This window comes from Chelonoidis abingdonii, chromosome 2 (assembly GCF_003597395.2).
Source record: "Chelonoidis abingdonii isolate Lonesome George chromosome 2, CheloAbing_2.0, whole genome shotgun sequence".
NCBI classification, from domain to species: domain Eukaryota; kingdom Metazoa; phylum Chordata; order Testudines; family Testudinidae; genus Chelonoidis; species Chelonoidis abingdonii.
Genome location: NC_133770.1, coordinates 9560173 through 9579599, shown reverse-complemented (window position 1 = coordinate 9579599; position 19427 = coordinate 9560173). Strand labels below are relative to the sequence as shown.

The following is a 19427-nucleotide window of genomic DNA, read 5'->3' as shown; positions in this document are numbered from 1 at the left end:
TCCTTAAAATAAAACAACTCCTGGTACTGTTTGACCATGTTTCTACTTACTGTCCATGATGAATACGATGGCTTTGAGGTTGCAGGCTCCAGGTATTGTCTGTACCTCACCTCTCACAAGAACATTACAAATGAGATGTCATGCCTACGTCAATGGAATTGACAATTTACTCTGCCAGATGTAATCTTATTCTACCTATATGGACATGATCTCTTGGAGGCTGGCACACTGGTAAGTTTTCAGACCACTTACAAGCTAAAATAATGAAAGCAACTAGACAGCAAAACATAAATCACACACTTCTGGTTTTAAATTGAGGAAAGCCTTTACAACATGACCAGAGAATTTTGGCTTCTCACTTATCTCCTCAGAAACCATAACCCCAAAGTAAAAACATCCATAGGAGACACAAGCAATGTCTATAGGAACAAAACTCTGGTGCAAATTTCAGCCAAACCTGCCTCATGCATAACAAATGTTAACTAGGGAAGGAGAACAGGAAAAGAACAAGGCCTAGAAAAGGAGTGGGAAGAAAGGAAAAATCCATACTTCAGGGAAGGACAGGGAGCATTGGGATGTGGTCGGATAAAGCACAATGGGATAAGATAGGATAGGATTTTTTGTATAAACAGCCTCCATGTCTTCAGAGCCAGGGAATGTTATTCCACACAAAAGGAGTTGCAGTGAATGAGGCGGAGAGTAGTAAAACAGATTAAGGAAATGTGAACACAGAGCAAGGATTTATTTCCAATTTTGTTTCTAAGGAGGCAGCGGAATAGAACAGAATAAGCAGTGAGAGTGTATTAGCTGACTGTTTATTTTTACCATTTACTGTTAAGGTAGCTGTGGTCTGCTGGTCTCCACACACACAGATATAATCTCCACTGTCCTTCACCTCCAGATTGCAGATAGCCAGCTCTGCAATGGCACCTTCTTGTCTCATTTTGTATTTCTCACCAACTTTGAGCACTTTGTGCCCTTTCTTCCACTCCACTGGAGCAGCCTTGGTCAGCTCACAGCGCAGAGTCGCTGCTCCATTTTCTGTAGCTTCCAAGCTCTTCAGTTCTTCTTTGAATAGTGGAGGCAGGGCTGAAGAATACAAAATGAATGGAGAGTGCATGAAAGTTCACACTGGCAGCTGGCTGGTGTGTTGGGGAGAAAATTGAATCCTACAGTGTGAAGACCTGGTCCAATGTCCATAGAATGCAATGGAAAGCCACTCATTGGCTTCAGTGGGCATTGGACAAGGACCTTAAGAAGGATATAAAGTAAAATGGAAGGAGGAAAGGTAGCTGAGAACATTTGCATATACACAATTATTTTCCCCATTATAAACCATAGGAAGAGTAATACAAGCAAATTGCAAGGGCATGAAAAAAGAAACTGAAAGCATGGGAAAAGAACACAACAAGCTCATAAAATCAAGCTAAGGAAGAGCTTGCCATGCAATAATATTGCTGTCATAAATAAGACAGTAAACCAAAACGCATACATGTAATGTCTCACATCTATTTATTTTACCATGCACTGTTAAGGCAGCTGTGGTCTTCTGGTCTCCACACACACAGGTGTAATCTCCAGCATCCTTCAGGTCTAAACCATGGACCACCAGCTCCACAATGCAACCTTCCTGTCTCATTGTGTACTTCTCATTCGGTTTGAGCACTTTGTGCCCCTTCCTCCACTCCACTGGGGCAGCGACCTTGGTCAGCTCACAGTGCAGAGTGGCTGTTCCACCTTCTGTGGCTTCCTCACTGCACATTTCTTCTTTGAAAGATGGAGGCAGAGCTGAAGGACGCAATATATACAGTGCGTTACAGACTGATGGCAATTAGCTGCTGTAGTTGAAAAACAGGAGGTGGAGGGGAAATCAGAAAAGAGTGAAGGAGGACAGAGCTTGAGAAGAATGGAGGAGAAACAGCAGAGAAGTGAAAAGTGATATTATATCCCAATTGAAATGTAAGTCTGAATTCTTGTATTGTTTAGTCTGGTTTTACACTTGTGAAACATCACTGATCTCAGTAGATTTACTCCTGACTTACATAACGTAAGAACAGCCATACTGGGTCAGCCCAGTATCCTGTCTTCAAGGAGTGGCCACTGCAGGTGCTTAAGAGGGAATCAACAAAAAAGATCAAGTGATCCATCCCTCTGTTGTCCGCTCCCTACTTCTGGCAATCAGTGGCTAGGGACACTCAGAATATGGGGTTGCATCCCTGAAAATCTTGGCTAAGAGTCATTGTTGGACCTATCTTTCACGTCGAGGGTGGGGGGATGCGGGACATTAAGACCATAATCTTTAGTATCCTCCACCTAGATCCAAGTTAATTAGCTCTCTTAATGGCCTCCTTCTGTCTTATTTTGTATTTCTCACTTGCTTCAGGGGCGGCTCCAGGCCCCAGCACATCAAGCACGTGCTTGGGGTGGCATGCCATGGGGGGCGCTCTGCCAGTCACCGGGAGGGTGGCAGGCAGGCTGCCTTTGGTGGCCTGCCTGCAGAGGGTCCAGTGGTCCAGCAGCTTCGGTGGATCTCCCGCAGGCACGCCTGCGAAGGGTCCGCTGATCCTGAGGCTTCTGTGGAGCCACAGGATCAGCAGACCCTCCACAGGCACGCCTGTGGGAGGTCCACCGGAGCCACGGGACCGGCAACTGGCAGAGCACCCCCTATAGGACCGGCGACCGACAGAGCGCCCCCCGCGGCATGCCGCCGTGCTTGGGGCAGCGAAATGTGTAGAGTCACCCCTGCTTGCTTTCAATTCCTTCTGCCCCTTTTTCCCACTCCACTAGGGCTGCCTTGGTCAGCTTACTGTGAGGCATGGTTCCTTGCTTTGCTTTTCTCTTCATTCTTTAGTTCTTCTTTTAAAAATGCAGTCAGGGCCGCCATGAGCAGAGAAGTGATCAAAACTCCACAGAACTTTTAATCCTAACTTGTCCTCCTTCTCCAGGATATGATTTCTCTGTTTACGCATTCCTCATTACCCTCTTCAGATATCTGCCTTGATACGTCTCACCAACCCTCTAAAGATAACAATCTCTTCTAAACAATGTCCCCTAACATGTTCATGACTATTGTTTCCAATTAATTACATGGGCTAGTATCTCAGCATTACAAATGAGATGTTGTGCCTATGTTAATGGAATTGACAATTTACACTGCTTGATATAATCTTATTCTATCTATATGGACACGATCTCTTGGAGGCAGGCACACCGATAAGTTTTCAGACCACTTACAAGCTAAAATAATGAAAGCAACTAGACAGTAAAACATAAATCACACACTTCTGGTTTTAAATCGAGGTGCATGGGAAAGCCTCTAAAACATGACTAGAGAATTTTGGCTTCTCACTTATCTCCTGAGAAATCATAACCCAAAATAAAAACATCCATGGGAGGCACAAACAATGGCTACAGGAACAAAGCTCTAGTGCAAAACTAATTCCTATGATGAAAATTTCAGACAACCCTGCCTCATGCAAAATGAATGTTAACTAGGGAAGGATGACAGGAAAAGATCACTGCCCAGAAAAGGAGGAGTCGGAAGAAAGGAAAAATCCATGCTTCAGGGAAGGACAGGGAGCATTAGGATGAGTCGGATAAAGCACGATGGGATAGGACAGGATCTTTTTGTATAAATAGCCTCCATTTCTTCAGAGCCAAGGAACGTTATTCCAAACAATAGGAGTTGCAATGAATGAGGTGGACAGAAGTACAACAGATAAAGCAAATGTGAACCCAGACCAAAGATTCATTTCCAAATTTGTCTCTAAGGAGGCAGCAGAATAAAACAGAATAAGCAGTGAGAGTGTATTAGCTGACAGTTTATTTTTACCATTTACTGTTAAGGTAGCTGTGGTCTGCTGGTCTCCACACACACAGGTATAATCATCAGTATCCTTCACCTCCAGATTGTGAATCACCAGCTCTGCCATGGCACCTTCTTGTCTCATTTTGTATTTCTCACTTGCTTTGAGCACCTTGTGCCCTTTCTTCCACTCCACCTGAGCAGCTTTGGTCAGTTCACAGCGCAGAGTGGCAGCTTCACCTTCTGTCACTTCCTTGTTCCTCAATTCTTCTTTGAAATGTGCGGGCAGAGCTGAGGACACAATAGACCAGATGTTAACACTTATGGAAGTATCACTAGTGACTGGGGTCAGCTGATGAAATGGAGGTGGAGGAAAATGAGAAAAATACACAAAATGAAAGAGCTTGAGAAAAACTGAAAGGAACTTCCTTTACTGTCTCCTTTTTGAGGGATGGGTTGGCAATGCCCAGGAATTCTGACCCAAAGTATTGTCCCGTATAAAGAAATGAATAGTAGAGAGGATGGAAGAAGCAACAGAGAAATGGCAAATTAATATTGAGCTCATTACATGATTCCAGTGGCAGACACTGAGTTTCAGGAGTGATACTAGAAAATTAGTATTCATATTAGTACTGAATATTGATAGGGTGTTTTTTTTACCATGTACTGTTAAAGCAGCTGTTGTCTTCTGATCCCCAGACACACAGGTATAATCTCTAGCATCCTTCAGTTCTACATCATGGATAACCAACTCTGCAATGGCACCCTGCTGCCTCATTTTATATTTGTCACTTGTTTTGAGCACATTGTGCCCTATTTTCCACTCCACAGGAGCAGCTTTGCTTAGTTCACAGCGCAGAGTGACTGATCCACCTTCTGTAACTTCCTCATTCTCTAGTTCTTGCTTGAAAAATACAGGCAGGGCTGGGGAATATGAGGTAAACAGACAATGCATTAAAACTGAAAAGTCTGTGGTAAGTAGCTAGGGTGACCAGGCAGCAAATGTGAAAAATCAAGATAAGGGGTGGGGAGTAATAGGAGCCTACTAAGAAAAAGACCCAAAAATCGGGACTGTCCTTACAAAATCAGGACATCTGGTCACCCTATAAGTGGCTAGTACCATGTTCTAATGCTGAAGCCTTTCACCTCTCATAATTTAGGATCAAATCTGGTTAGTTTTTGGATTTCACTCTAGCCATTCAGATTGTGGTCAATATCATTATACCCTGGATAATAAAATTCATTTGACAATCACGGCACAGAGGAAGCTCAACACACAATGGATCAGCTTGGTTTGAGCTGGACTATAAAAAGTGTGTGAGGAAGCATATATAACATGTGCCCTGCTCCACATCTACATTCAGTCCAGCCAGTCTCCACATTGGATGATCACTAACATAGAATAATTTTTTTTAATTTACCATCTAAGCCATATGGAAACAGGAATTTCTCCTTTTTCAGATATACACAAATGAATAAGAGCCAAAGAAAATTAGGTGAATCTTCTGTGGAACAATGATGAGTTTCACAGGAACAAATGGTAGAGTATTAAGCATTAGTTTGGAATATATTATTTACCATTTACTATCAACGTAGCTGTGGTCTGCTGGTCGCCACACATGCATGTGTAATCTCCTGCATCCTGCAGACCTAGATCATGGATCTCCAGCTCAGCAGTGACACTATCCTGCCTCATGCTGTATTTTTCACTCGCCTTGAGTATCTTGTGCCCTTTCTTCCACTCCACTGAAGCAGGCTTGTTCAGCTCACAGTGCAGAGTGGCGGTTTTGCCTTCTGTGACTTCCAGGTTCTTCAGTTCTTCTTTGAAAAGTGCAGGCAGAGCTGAGGATCACAGAATGGATGGTCAGTGCATTAAACATTGTAAGTGCCAGATGGCTGGTGTGATTGTAGGAAAATGGAAAAAAATTACATTGTTAGGAGAAAGCAAGAAAAACAGCATGAACAAAGGAAGCTAAGAGCTCTTTGGGTTGCAATCAGCTTCCTTTCCTCACACTGTATTTCAGGACTATTAATGCACCCAGTAGAATTCCAAGGAATAAGACAAGCAATAAAGAGCAAAGTAACACAAAAATTATAAATACATGTAAACAATTAACGACTAAAAAAAAAAAATCTCCAGACATAGATCCAGGCACAATGAATAGTAGACGGCGTAGTAGGCAATTGAATTTTGATTTTTTGTTTTACCATGCACTATCAAGCCAGCAGTTGTCTTCTGGTCTCCACATACACAGGTATAATCTCCAGCATCCTTCAGTTCTACATCATGGATAACCAGTTTAACAACAGCGCCCTCCTGTCTCATTTTGTATTTGTCACTCGCTTTGAGCAAACTGTCCCCTTTCATCCACTCTACTTGAGTGGCTTTGGTCAGCGCACAGCGCAGAGTGGCCGTTCCACCTTCTTTAACTTCCTCATTCTTCAGTTCTTCTTTGATGAGTGCCGGCAGAGCTGGAGATGTAAAAGACAGAGCATTAAAATGGAGCTCTGAGCACAACTGCCAGAGAATAGATGGAAGAAGGGGGCATAGAAAACGTCACAGGCTGGAAGAAAGGGATAAAAGTAGAAAATGTCTTAGGGAGTATGATGGGGTGGACTCCCCACACTGGCACTGCAAGAGCTGAATTGGACCAAGTGGGACCAATCAGCCAATTAGGCTGCAATCTGGGAGAATTAGGCCTGAGAGAAAAGCCCTAATTAGGGGAAGCTCAACTGTGTGGGAATGGGGGGGACTTATAGAAAGACAGGAACTTGGACGCAGAGGGGGCTGCAGGGAGGTAGTCTGCAGGGAGGTGTGTTGGCGGGAAGACAAATACCTGCTGGTTACTCCCTGGGAGGAAGGAGTTGAGAGGCTGGCAAACCCAGAGGAGTGGGGAGGGCCAGGAGGAAAGGAAGAGGCACAGAGAAAGGCAGCAAGATGCAGGAAGGAATCACACCTTGGCTGCTGCTTAGAAGGTCCCTGAGCTGGAACCCGGAGTAGAGGGTGGGCTCAGGTTCCCCCTACCAGCCACTGAGGGAGTGGCACCTGGGGCAGAGACTGAGAGGACTGCCTGAGATTGCTGGTGAGCAGGGACTTTGATACACATCCCCAGAAGGGAAAACCACACAGTGACCTGGCCAGACAGCTGATTCACAAAGCAGAGGCTGCAGTTCCTGGAGTCAGAGAGGGACCACAGAGGGAGAAACAGAGCGCACCCACAGGAAGAAGCATGGGCTGTGCAGAGCAATCCCCAGAAAGGCCAGGAGGGAGACCCACCTGTAGTGAGCAGAGTACTCATCACATGGCCTGATCCCATACTTATTCTGTAATGAGTAGTAACTGGATCAGGCTGTGAATACAGATACTGTATTATGGGGTTGGGGGTACCGGGAAGGCAGGTTCAACAAAAAACAAATGAATGACAGTGACTCCTATATGCAATAAATATAATAAGGGAAAAAACACAGAAATGACAGATTACACAAGGACAGATGCTTGAATCCATTGGATGAACCTGAAAATTATGAAAGTTATTAGCAAATTATGAACTTCATTATGAAACTTGTTATTACCATGTACTGCTAAGACAGCTGTGCTCTGCTGATCTCCACACACACAGGTATAATCACCAGCATCATTGTCATCTAGATTGTGGATCTCCAGCTCTGCAGTGGTATCCTTCTGCCTCATTTTGTATTTGTCACTTGGCTTGAGCACCTTGTGTCCCTTCTTCCACTCCACTGGGGCAGCCTTGTTTAGCTCACAGCGCAGAGTGGCTGCACCACCTTCTGTGGCTTCTTCATTTCTTAATTCTTCTTGGAAAAGTACCGGTAGGGCTGAGGAACAAAGAGTGAGGAAACATTCTCACAACCTCCAGGGATGACTAATAAATTAAAACGAGGTTGATGGTCACAAGCTTCTGTCCATGCCTAGACATTCTTCCACTCATTATGGAATTGGCCACCTCCTAAGTGGCTCAAGACTGGAAGAGAAAATGTCTTACTGGTCAGGATGATGACAGAAGGAGGAGAGTCAGGAAAGAACAGAGATTCAGGAGCTCTGAATTCAGCTCCAAGTTCTAGCCCGGAATTTCTTTGTGACCTTGGACAAGTGCCCCATGGGCAGGATGATAATACTTCCCTACCTGATAGGGAGATTGTGCAGATAAACCTGAATAATGTCTCAGATACTGCGGTGATGTGGGCCAAATAAGTAGACAAATATGCAGGATGTACTGTTTGAATTGTAAGAAAGACTGCAGAAAACCAGCTCCTGTTTGCAGTGTTACTATTCTGAGCCCTTCAAATTGTCAGCCAAATGTTAACAAATTACAACCTAAGACCTCTCGTCTAATTTAAGAAATATAAAAATTCCAGCCCGACCTTCTCTCCTGGCTCATTCTGAAACAAGCAACACAAAAACAATGCAAGTAAGTGAAATCCTTCCCGCAGAAGTACAATGTAAGCACGTGTAAGCATGCACAGATTAGACAGGAAACAGAAAAACACACAGAGTGTTAAGAGCAAGTACAAGAAGTAGGGCTCCAGTGAGTTAGATGGAGATCGGGGGAAAAGAAGGAAAATTATTACAGAAGAGTCTGATTACAGTAAGATGAGAATGGGAGCTTAGTGGCTGTCAGTATTGAGTTTTCCAAAGGGGATGGTAGAAAAATCACACATTTAAAAAAAAAAATGTTTGTTTGTTTTTTACCGTGCACTACCAAAGCTGCAGTTGTCTTCTGGTCTCCACATACACAGATATAATCGCCAGAGTCCTTGACTTCTAAATCATGGATGACTAGTTCTGCAATGGCACCTTCCTGCCTCATTGTATATTTGTCACTTGGTACGAGCACCTTATGCTTCTTTTTCCACTCCACCGAAGCAATCTTGGTCAGCTGACAGCGCAGAGTGGCTCTCCCACCTTCCGTGGCTTCCTCATTTGTCATTTCTTCCTTGAAACGTGCAGGCAGAGCTGAGGAGTTCAGAATGGACAGAGTACATGAACAATCATGTCAGGGCAACTACCTGGCACAGACCTTGAACACACTAACCCACAGGATTATCAAATTGTGATCCATGGACCACCAGTGGTCTGCAAAATCTTCCCTGAAACAGAATTCATCATAGTGAGAACCACATACTGGTGAGTTGGGGGTTCAGAAAAGACCCTATCCTAAGGCAGATCACTCTTTTATAAGGTGCCCCACAGAATGAAACAGCTAGAGAACCATCCTCATCTTTCAGATCCACTTCAGGGCAGGGACCTCCTTTTTATTGTATTTGTAGGATGCCTCGAACAAATTATTCTAAACCTGATTGAAGTTTCTAGGAGCTATTGTAATACAAATAATAAATAAAATAATAGGGACACAAATGAAACAGCATCGGCTGACATCTCACTTCTCATTTAGATGTGTCCTTGCAATATGCCTAGTTCAATATAACATGACTGTCAGTACCTCCCCAAGGAAATTCTTCTTCTTTCATATGGCTTGGGTAGGGAGCAACGATTACAAATTTATATCTAGATTTGATTGCCAGCACATGGCTGCACCAGTGAGCTGGTGAAAGTCCTTCAAGGCTGTGGCAAAAGAACAAAGGAGACATGATGTGCTCCATTGCTTGTGTCTGGTGACCAGTTGTATACAGGTGTTTGCCTCATTTTCCATTGAGAGAGAGTTTTAAAGAGCAAGACAACAACCTTCACGTGGTGCTCCTGGTAAGTGTTGGTGGTTTTCATGCTTTGTGCAAATTCACTAACATATCAATGTGGTCAACTAGCCACTGGATGTCGTATTACTGACCTCCCCGTGAAAGTAGCAATGATTATATTTCCTCCCAAGGAAATGTAATAAGTGTTCAGAATTCACAAGGAAATATTTCTGTTATCATGGTGTTGGCTTTTATCATGATATTCCCCATTCTTGGAATGTAACATCATAACATTTATGGTGATAAAATTAATGTTACCGATTTAACACCTACTATTGAACATGAAAATCAGAAGGAGTTGTAGTTGAAGTGTATTTCCCAACTCTCTGTGGAAATTTCTGCAATGAGTGCATGACCAACATCTGGTCCAAACAATGCAAAAAGTCTATTTCTATTTCAACTAAAATTTTGCTAAATTCATCAGCAATATTTAAGAAAATTACAGCACATGGATTTTAACTTTTTAGTTATACAGACTAAATTATTGCAGGCTGAAAGCAGGGCTATAATCCAGTTGATACCATTATTTTTCACAGAACAGATAGTAGAAAATTATGCACTTAATTTGGGATATATTATTTACCATTCACTGTTAAGGCAGCTGTGGTTTTTTGGTCTCCATACATGCATGTATAATCTCCAGCATCTGTCACATCTAAATCATGGATCACTAACTCAGCAATGGTGCCTTCCTGTCTCATTCTAAATTTGTTGCTTGGTTTGAGCACTTTGGACCCCTTCTTCCATTCCACGGTGGCAGTAACCTTGGTCAGCTCACAGTGCAGAATGGCTGCTTCACCTTCTCTGGCTTCCAAATTCTTCAGTTCTTTTTTAAAACGTGGAGGAAGGACTGAGGAGCATAGGATGAACAGACTGTATTAAAATTCAAGAAATAACTGCAGCTAGGTGGCTCCAGTAGATTAGTGTATTAATCTTCAATCTCTAGTAATTTGGGTTACAACATACAGTATCTAAGAACCAAATTAAAATGGTTTCATGGGTCTCATTTGAGTCCCTGGTTCACATTTTTCCGGTGCACTAAGTTCAGCACATTACGACCAAGCTGGTAGTCTGTTCTCTGAGACAGTCAAGCTCAGTGTTAGAACAGCTGTGGTGTAGCAGCTTAGGACTGAAAGTCATCGTCTGACATATATAATAGAAGAAAGCTTGCCCTGAACTTTCAAGAAGGTAGCCTAGTCTGCTTGTGGTGTTATTAGGTTAGCATTTAAAACATATCCAATGTACTATTTAAAATTGCAAGCTATTACGGGTCACTTGGTTTCCCACTCATCTTCTCTCAAGTTACCTATAAAAATAAATGAAATCTCAGTAATATGATTAAAGAAATGAATTAAGGGGAAAACTCAAACTGTTGCATGTAATTTTGCCATGACTTAATTATTTACCCCCAAATTCTATTAACAAGACAAAAAGGAGCAAAAAAACCTCCATAATGTTATACCAAACCCAAATAATGGAATTTAAGTGAAGAAAATTCACAGTGGTTGTTGTAAATACAGTAGCAATATAAAATGACAGAGGATATCAAGATCAGTTTGTGATCCTAGTTGCAATCATAGATGACATTGTAGGAAATCCCATATTATTTTTTGTTTACCATGCACTGTCAAGGATGCAGTGGTTTTCTGGTCTCCACATACACAAGTATAATCTCCAGCATCCTGTTCCTCCAAGTCATGGATTGTCAGCTCAGCAATGGCATCCTTCTGTCTCATTTTATATTTGTCACTAGCTTTGAGCACCTTTTGATCCTTCATCCACTCCACTGGAGCAGCTTTGGTCAACTCACAGTGGAGAGTAGCTGTCCCACTTTCTGTGGCTTCCTCATTTTTGAGTTCTTTTTTGAATAGCGCAGGCAGGGCTGGGGGATGTAATAGGGACAGAAAGTGCATCAAAATCCATAAACTCAGACTTTTGTTTTAAATTACTAGATCTTGATTTATGCAGTGTTGTAGCTATGACGGTCCCAGGATATTAGAGAGAGAAGGTGAATGAGGTAATACCTTCTATTGGACCAATTTCTGTAGTTGAGAAAGACATGCTTTCCATCTTACACAGAATCTCTCTCACCAACAGAAGTTGGCCCAACAAAAAATATTACCTCACCCACCTTGTCTCTTTAGAAATTGATTTAGCAGCCTACCCATACATACGGCATTAAGACACAACTTCTAGAACATGATAATTGTCAGTTCAGTATCAAAGATATCTTTCGTGAGAAGTATTCAAACCACCAGTAATAAGATTTTTGATGGGCCTATAAACAACTACGCAGAAGACAGTTTGTGGGGAAAAGGAAGTGTGGGGTTGGCGTGAAAGAGAAGACTGCATTTGGGTTGGGAGAAAGAAGGAAGGAATAAAATGCAAGGAAAGGGGACAGGAGGTAGATGTGCTTCAAAGGTTAAACTAGGATTTCAAAAGCATCTGAATGTTGAGACTTATCTAAACTGAACAGGGCCTCTTAAGATTCACCCACTGAACGACACTATATGTAAATTAACACTGCTGATAGCGTAATTAAGACTGTTTTGTATCACTCACCATCAGTGGTGCTGGATCAATTTTTATAGTTGGGGTGGTGATGATGGAGATCACGGAAACCATACATTTGGTGTTTGTTATTACAATTTCAAGCCAGGGGGTGCAGCAATACCCTAATTCCAGAACCACTGCTCACGACAGCAAAACTAACAATCAAATTGCCATTGGCACCCATCCGATTGGCTATTGTAATTTCATCATTCGCACATATCACTGTCACCCCCAAGAAATATTGGGAACCATTTAATCTCAAGAGTTTGATTTCTCCAAAAAGTCCATTAGCAAATGGAAGTCAAAATTTTCAAATATGGTTTCCTCAAGGTAGGCACTGAAATCCATTGACTTCAGAGAGTGGCGTGAGTATTCAAATCCTCTGAAAATTATTTAGAAGCCTGAGTACATTCTTAGGGACCTAGAAAATGTTGGCCTTACTAAGTACAGATAAAGTTTTTACTCTGTAAAGACACAAAACGGATCTAGAAAAGGAAGGCATCTGTACCCCCCTTTAGTTCACAATAAGGAAGACCATTTTAATACCAAGAGACAAGTTGAGGTGAAATGAAATACAGACCAGCACTACAGAAACAAAAAAGGAAAGGTGAAAAGTAACTCTAAAACAGGTCAGGAAGGGAATTTCCAAAGGGAGTGAAGCTCTCTGGAATATCTCTCTTGTAAGGTGGAATTTTTGTTTACCATGGACTGTCAAGACAGCAGAGGTCTTCTGGTCTCCACACACACAGGTATAATCATCTGTATCTTCTACATCCAGGTCACGGATCAACAGCTCTGCAATGGCACCTTCCTGTCGCATTCTGTACTTTTCACTGGGTTTGAGTGGTTTTTGCCCCTTCTTCCACTCCACTAGGACAGGGACTTTGCTCAGCTCACAGTGCAGAGTGGCTGTTGCACCTTCTGAGGCTTCCTTATTCTTCAATCCCTCTTTGAAAAATGCAGGCAGGACTGAAGGACAGCAATAAGGACAATTGGATTTAAAAATCAGAAAAGTCAAAACTAAATGTTACCCTCATTTTTCAGTTAATTCCTCCTTAGTTATCAGAACCAGACTATCAACTGTCATTCGACCAGCTTCACTGCTCTCAAATAATCAGTATGAGAAAAAAATAGATAATCAGATAACCCCTATCCCCAGAAATGCACTCAGTATTTGTAGAAAGGAGCAGAAGCCTCACACATTATCATCACAAATCATTACAGAAGAAAGTGGACAAAAGGATCAGAAGAGCAGGTCAGAAAACCATGTTTTTCCCTGTGAAATTTCAAATGAAAAAATTTTCATTCAAAACTTTTTAGTTGAAACATTTTGGTTTTTCCATGAGAAGTTTCAAAATGAATTTTTTCTTGTTTCAACTTGAGATTTCTACACAAAATGAAATGCCATTCTAAGTCAAAACAAAATAAAGTCTCATTTTGAAATGTTAATTTTAAAAGGGAAATTTTGTTTAGCAATATCCTGAAGGAAACCAATTTTTTTTTACCTGATTTGACCTTTTTCCTCATAAAAATAAATGTCTGTTTCAGCAAAACTTTACTTTTCAGTGGGAAAACTTTCCACATGAAAAGTTTTGACTTTATTTGTGAGAGCATGGGAACTCTACAGCAATGCCCTCTACATACAGGACTGTATGTAATCACTTTTCTGTCTCAAAGTTGGGGCACAGGGAAAGAATCAGTGTTTCTTAAGGACGGAATGGGATGTAACTTTTCAGTTTGTTGTAAAGCCTAAATATTAGTCAGGCTATAGGTCTTACTAAGCTAACAGCTTATTGGGAGCATGAGTACAACAATAACCTTCACTGGAGGTTTCCAACAAAGAAACCTCCAGTGAAGAAACGATGGCCTGGAAACAGAAAGGCAGCAGCTGTTCTAGGTATGCAGGGTCCCATTCTTATGGGTTTGTCCGATTCTTGTCTATTCTCACTGTTTTTGCATGTCTGTAAGAGTTTGATCCAAACCTGACTGAAACCAATGAGCTGCTTTTCACTGATTTCAATAAGCTTTGAATCAGGACCTTTGTGAGGAATGAAAAAGGTCTGTAGGTTATACAGGAAAGGAGTGTGTCTATCCAAAGCAATGGAGGGAAAAACAATTATTTTGCTTCTTCTTTTACCATTTACAGTTACAGACGCCATAGTCTGTTGGTCTCCACATATACAGGTATAATTTCCAGCATCTGTCACTTCTAGGTCTTGGATTATCAATTCAACAACACCACCTTCCTGTCTCATTTTATACTTGTCGCTCAGTTTGAGGGTCTTGTGTCCCTTCTTCCACTCCACGGTAGGAGCAACCTTGTTTAGCTCGCAGTGCAGAATGGCACTTTCACCTTCTGTAGCTTCTTGATTCTTCAGTTCTTTGGTGAAAAATGTAGGCAGAACTGCAGAATGAATGTGATATGGACAGAAGGGCATCAGAACAGAGAAACTCAGAACTACGAATGCTCTCCTCTGTTAGTCACCTAAGTCAATGTTGTCATTGTTGCCCCAAAGACTGAATTTTTTTAAAAGGTCTCAGTTGGGCTTTTGATTTTGTGCCTTCAATTGTGGAGGCTTATTTTATAGCATTTCAACATCTATCAATCTGATTTGTTGATAAAAATCAGGTGATTATATATCAAAATGCTACATAACCGTTAGTATTTGTCTCAGCAAAATCACAGGCATACAATCAGAGGCCACTTTTCAATATCAGGCCCAAAATGTTTTCCCTTGACATAAGTAATATCCATGCAGATTAGTATCTGGTTTATTATAGTGTCTGTGTTCTCTCTAAAACAGAACTTTTTAGAAGGGAACGTAACTAGAAACCATGGTGTCAACTTTTTGCAAAGCTAAAATATTTTAGAGGGGCCAAGAAAGAGTTCAAAATAAGTGATAGAATCTACAACAGCATAAAAAAATTATCATTTTCACTAAACTATCCTCTGTGTAATGGCATAAGATGATCATCATCATCTGGTCACCTTAAAAACACAGACCCAACATTCCAAGTAATTTGAAGTGAGATAATATAGTCCCATTTTGTAACTCGATCCCTAAGAAAAAACTTTCAAACAACCACATATACAGACCAAAAGACTAGACTGAATTTGTATTTGAGTTGGAGAAAAGAAACATTTAGTTGTCTGTACTACCTTTGACATTTTTACATATAATGCCTATGAGTGCAATTACATGCAGCTCTCAAGGGGAGGAAAGAGAGAGAGAACGCAAAGAAAGAAAAAGAAATTAAATACACAGGGATACCGTGGGTGGAATGAAGGTGAGGATAAAACATTATATTGGAAAAGGAATCTGAAAAGGGAGGAAATTATAGAGTTATATTGTTTTATCTGGGATATATGTTGCATGCTTCTTTTTACCGTTCACTGTCAAGGTAGCTGTAGTCTGATGTTCTCCACACACACAAGTGTAATCTCCAGCATCCGTCAAATCCAGATCATGGATCAACAGTTCAGCAAAGGGACCCTCCTGGCTTATTTTGAATTTTTCACTTGGTCTGAGAGCCTTTTGTCCCTTCTTCCACTCCACTGGGGCGGGTTTGCTCAATTTACAGTGCAGAGTGACTGTCCCACCCTCTGAAACTTCCTTGTTATTCAGTTTTTCTTGGAAAAGTGCAGGCAAGGCTGAAGAACACAATATAGACAGAGACTGTATCAGAACCAGAATTCAGTGAGTAGGGGTTTTTTTGTGGGTCATCAGATTGTGATAACACATTTCTTTCCAATCACACATTTCAAAGTCCTAAAAGAAGGAAATTAAGCAAAATATACAGTTAAATACATGTGCATCATTCCTAGAATGGAGACAGCTTGCAGCAATAAAGATGAGAATAAGTTGTGCATATAAAAGGAAAAGAAATGAGGAAACATAACTGGACTGTGGCAAACCACTACCACACGGGGAGTGTTCTTTATCAAGGTGACCCAGTGTCACCACAAAGCTGAGGATATGAGTCCTCTTTCCAAAACTGCACTGAACAAGGGATCAGAGGAGCTGCCATGGATCAGTGTGAATGCTGAATGCCAACCTCTTGAGTTCCATAGAGGAGATAAATATAAAACAACCTATTTAATTTTGGGCACATTTACCATTCACTGTTAGAGCAGCTGTTGTCTTCTGGTCACCACACAAGCAAGTGTAATCTCCTGCATCTGCCAAATCTAGGTCTTGGATAATCAACTCAGCAAAGCGGCCTTCCTGCCTCATTCTGTATTTGCCACTTGGTTTCAGCACCTTTTGATCCTTCATCCACTCAACTGAGTCAACAGCCTTGGTCAGTTCACAGTGCAGTGTGGCTGTTCCACTCTCAGTGACTTCCTCGTTCTTCAGTTCCTTTTTGAAACGTACGGGTAGGGCTGAGGGATGCAGAACAAACAAATATTTCATCCAAATGCCACAAACTCGGAACTACAAAGTGTTTTCCTTGGGCGACGACTGAACCATAATTAATTTTTTTTTAACTCCATGGGCCTCATCACAACACTTTTACACCAACCATGATCTGGCATTTGTCTAGCTGGAAACAATAGCTTTCAGGTGGATTGTTCTCTGGGAATCAAAGTCCCCAGTAAAGCAAGACTTTTGTGACAGACAACAGAGGAAGTGATTGACTGTACTATCATGGAAGTGATTGACTGTACTTAATCCTCTCAACAGAGAGGTTGATAATTGCTCAAGGGGTCTCATGCTTCAGTACTAATTCAGTAAAATATACGTGCATGTTCTTTGCCTGGTTAGCATTCTTTAGAAGACTTTATATTGCACACACATGCACTGAATTCTGTCAGGGTAGAGGACAAATGGACATAGGATCCACAGCACTATGTGCAAAAAAGAACAAAGAGAAGGACACAGGTAAATTTTGTTAGGAAATAGTAAAAGGTGGGGGAGCTCTCAGGAGCGTCATTTTTTTATGACTTTTTACCATTCACTCTTAAGGCTGCTGTGGTTTTTTGATCTCCAAATACACATGTGTAATCTCCAGCATCCTTCAGATCTACATCGTGGATGACCAGCTCAGCAATGGTGCCTTCTTGTCTCATTCTGTATTTGCCACTTGGCCTGAGCCCTTTGGGCCCCTTCTTCCACTCCACTGGAGCAGCTTTGCTCAGCTCACAGCGCAGTACGGCTGTTCCACCTTCTGTGGCTTCCAAGTTCTTCAGTTCTTCTTTGATGAGTACAGGCAGGGCTGAAGAAGGAAGCATGCATTTATATGACGTGCATCAACATAATATGGTTGCACTGTACATGGCATAGTAGACTGAGACAAGGAACAGTTTCATGACTCTCTTTCAGTGCCATGACTTTATAAGGATACTGAAGGTGGTGGTTTCTCCTTCCTTAGAGGTTTTTAAGGTCAGGCTTGACAAAACCCTGGCTAGGATGATTTAGTTGGGGATTGGACCCGCTTTGAGCAGGGGGTTGGACTAGATGACCTCCTGAGGTCCCTTCTGACTCTGATATTCTATGATTCTATGACAAGGACGGCATGGGTGAAAGGCTACATAAAAGGGGAAACTGAGCTGGCACTTAAGGAAAAGCCTGGATAAATGGAGGGGTCCGTCTCCAGAGCTGATAAATTAGCATGTACATTAGCACACAATTCATTTTTTGGGGGGGGGAAAAAGAATTAAACACAATTTAAAATAATGGTTGCCAAGCAGTTACTCTGCCAAAGAACCTGCTTTTTAACTCCCTGCAAAAAAATTGTTCTTTAAAATCAGACATTTTGCCCCACAAGGCCTTTCAGCTAGATGGTCAAATTTGGACAAGTGCCTTACTCCTGAGCAGAAAAGAGGTTTTACTGCAATAATTATTTCAAAGCCATTGGCAGATATGATGTTGACAACGAAAGATCATTTGGCTGATATTTCTTGATAGGAGGGTTACCTAGAGAACACAACAAAAATCAAGACCAGTCTGGGTTTCCTCTCCCTTAGACCCCCCCCCACCCCACCTCCGGATCCAGAACTTTGCAGGGGAGGCCCCCTGCCCTGGGGCCACTAAGACCCATGCAGTGGCCCTCTTCCCTCCAGCCATGTGGCTCTGGGGAGAGAAATTGCAGGGAGGAGCCAGCCAAAGACTCAACCTGTTAGGACTCTTAGGAACCTCCGCAGAAGCTGTTTAAGCTGAGGACTTTGAACACTGGCAATGTCATCAGAATACTTTTTACAGTTTTGACTGGACATTTTCTGCCTTGCGCTGACTGGCGGTTTGCTCTAGCCCTCTCTCATGGACTCCTCACCTCCGCATCACACCACATCTGCTCCTCATACTCTCCTCCTTCCTTCCTTGCCCAACCATCCCCTTCCCTTCCATGTTCCGTCTCCCTTCCTTGTCTTTGTATTTTAATGCTGCCAACTAACCTCTCACATCCCTCCCAAAAAATCATGGAACTAGCAGTGTTTGCCACTGATTGCTCTGCTTACATATTATGTCCTCACCCCCAACCCATCATCAGTCCTCTCTATGTAGACTATCAGCTCTTTGGGGCAGGGACTATCTGCCCCTCTGTGTTCATTCAGCAGCTTGCACAATGGTGCCCATTTTAGTCAGTCCCTAGGCACTACCATAATAAACATGATTAATAACAACAACAGAAAGTGATGAAAACTTCTACCATGGATTTTGACTTGAGCAGTCGTCTGCTGGTCTCCAGTATCACAGGTGTATCTTCCACCATCCTCCGGCTCTGCATTGTGAATGAGCAGCTCTGCCACACAACCCTTCTGCTTCAGCTCATATTTGGCACTCTCCTGGAGTATGGCTCCTCCCTTCTTCCACACCACTCGGGCATCGGGTTTAGTGATCTCACAGCGCAAAACTACAGTGCTCCCCTCTTCCATTTCTGTGTTCTGCAGGTTTTGTTTAAAAAGGACTGGCAGAGCTAAAATATACAACCAGAGATGATCAATATTGTGTACAGACCATCTCCACCACGCCCATATGACAATGCTCTGATATAGTCTACCCTTTCAACCCCAGTCAAGAAAGATGGCCAGTATGGAACAAGTGCAAATTCTTTACAATTGTATAAAACAAACAAAAGGAAGAACTTCTTTGCACAATGCACAGTTAAGCTGTGGAACTCATTGCCAGGGGATGTTGTGAAGGCCAAAAGTATATCTGGGTTCAAACAAGAAATAGATAAGTTCGATGAGGATAGTTCCATCAATGGCTATTAGCCAAGATGGTCACGGATGCACCTCTACGCTCTAAGTGTCCCTACATTTCCAAATGCCAGAAGCTGGGACTGGAGAACAGGGGATAGATCACCCATATTACTTTAGTGCAGGGCTAGGCAACCTATGGCATGGGTGCCGAAG

General features: G+C 42.2%; 1 protein-coding gene across 1 annotated transcript in view; it reads right to left on the bottom strand.

Moving 5' to 3' along the window:
* The window catches only part of OBSCN (obscurin, cytoskeletal calmodulin and titin-interacting RhoGEF), a 255381-nt gene that overhangs the window by 95334 nt on the left and 140620 nt on the right, over window positions 1–19427 (bottom strand). Inside the window, exons 43-58 of the mRNA XM_075062167.1 lie at window positions 18722–18988; window positions 17027–17290; window positions 16191–16457; window positions 15462–15725; window positions 14211–14477; window positions 12776–13042; window positions 11139–11402; window positions 10104–10370; window positions 8517–8780; window positions 7379–7642; window positions 6014–6277; window positions 5384–5647; window positions 4466–4729; window positions 3833–4096; window positions 1522–1788; window positions 826–1089 (exon numbers count right to left, since the gene is read on the bottom strand). Of these exons, the coding sequence (XP_074918268.1) occupies window positions 826–1089; window positions 1522–1788; window positions 3833–4096; window positions 4466–4729; window positions 5384–5647; window positions 6014–6277; window positions 7379–7642; window positions 8517–8780; window positions 10104–10370; window positions 11139–11402; window positions 12776–13042; window positions 14211–14477; window positions 15462–15725; window positions 16191–16457; window positions 17027–17290; window positions 18722–18988 (4242 nt within the window). The remainder of the gene's footprint in view (window positions 1–825; window positions 1090–1521; window positions 1789–3832; window positions 4097–4465; window positions 4730–5383; window positions 5648–6013; window positions 6278–7378; window positions 7643–8516; window positions 8781–10103; window positions 10371–11138; window positions 11403–12775; window positions 13043–14210; window positions 14478–15461; window positions 15726–16190; window positions 16458–17026; window positions 17291–18721; window positions 18989–19427) is intronic.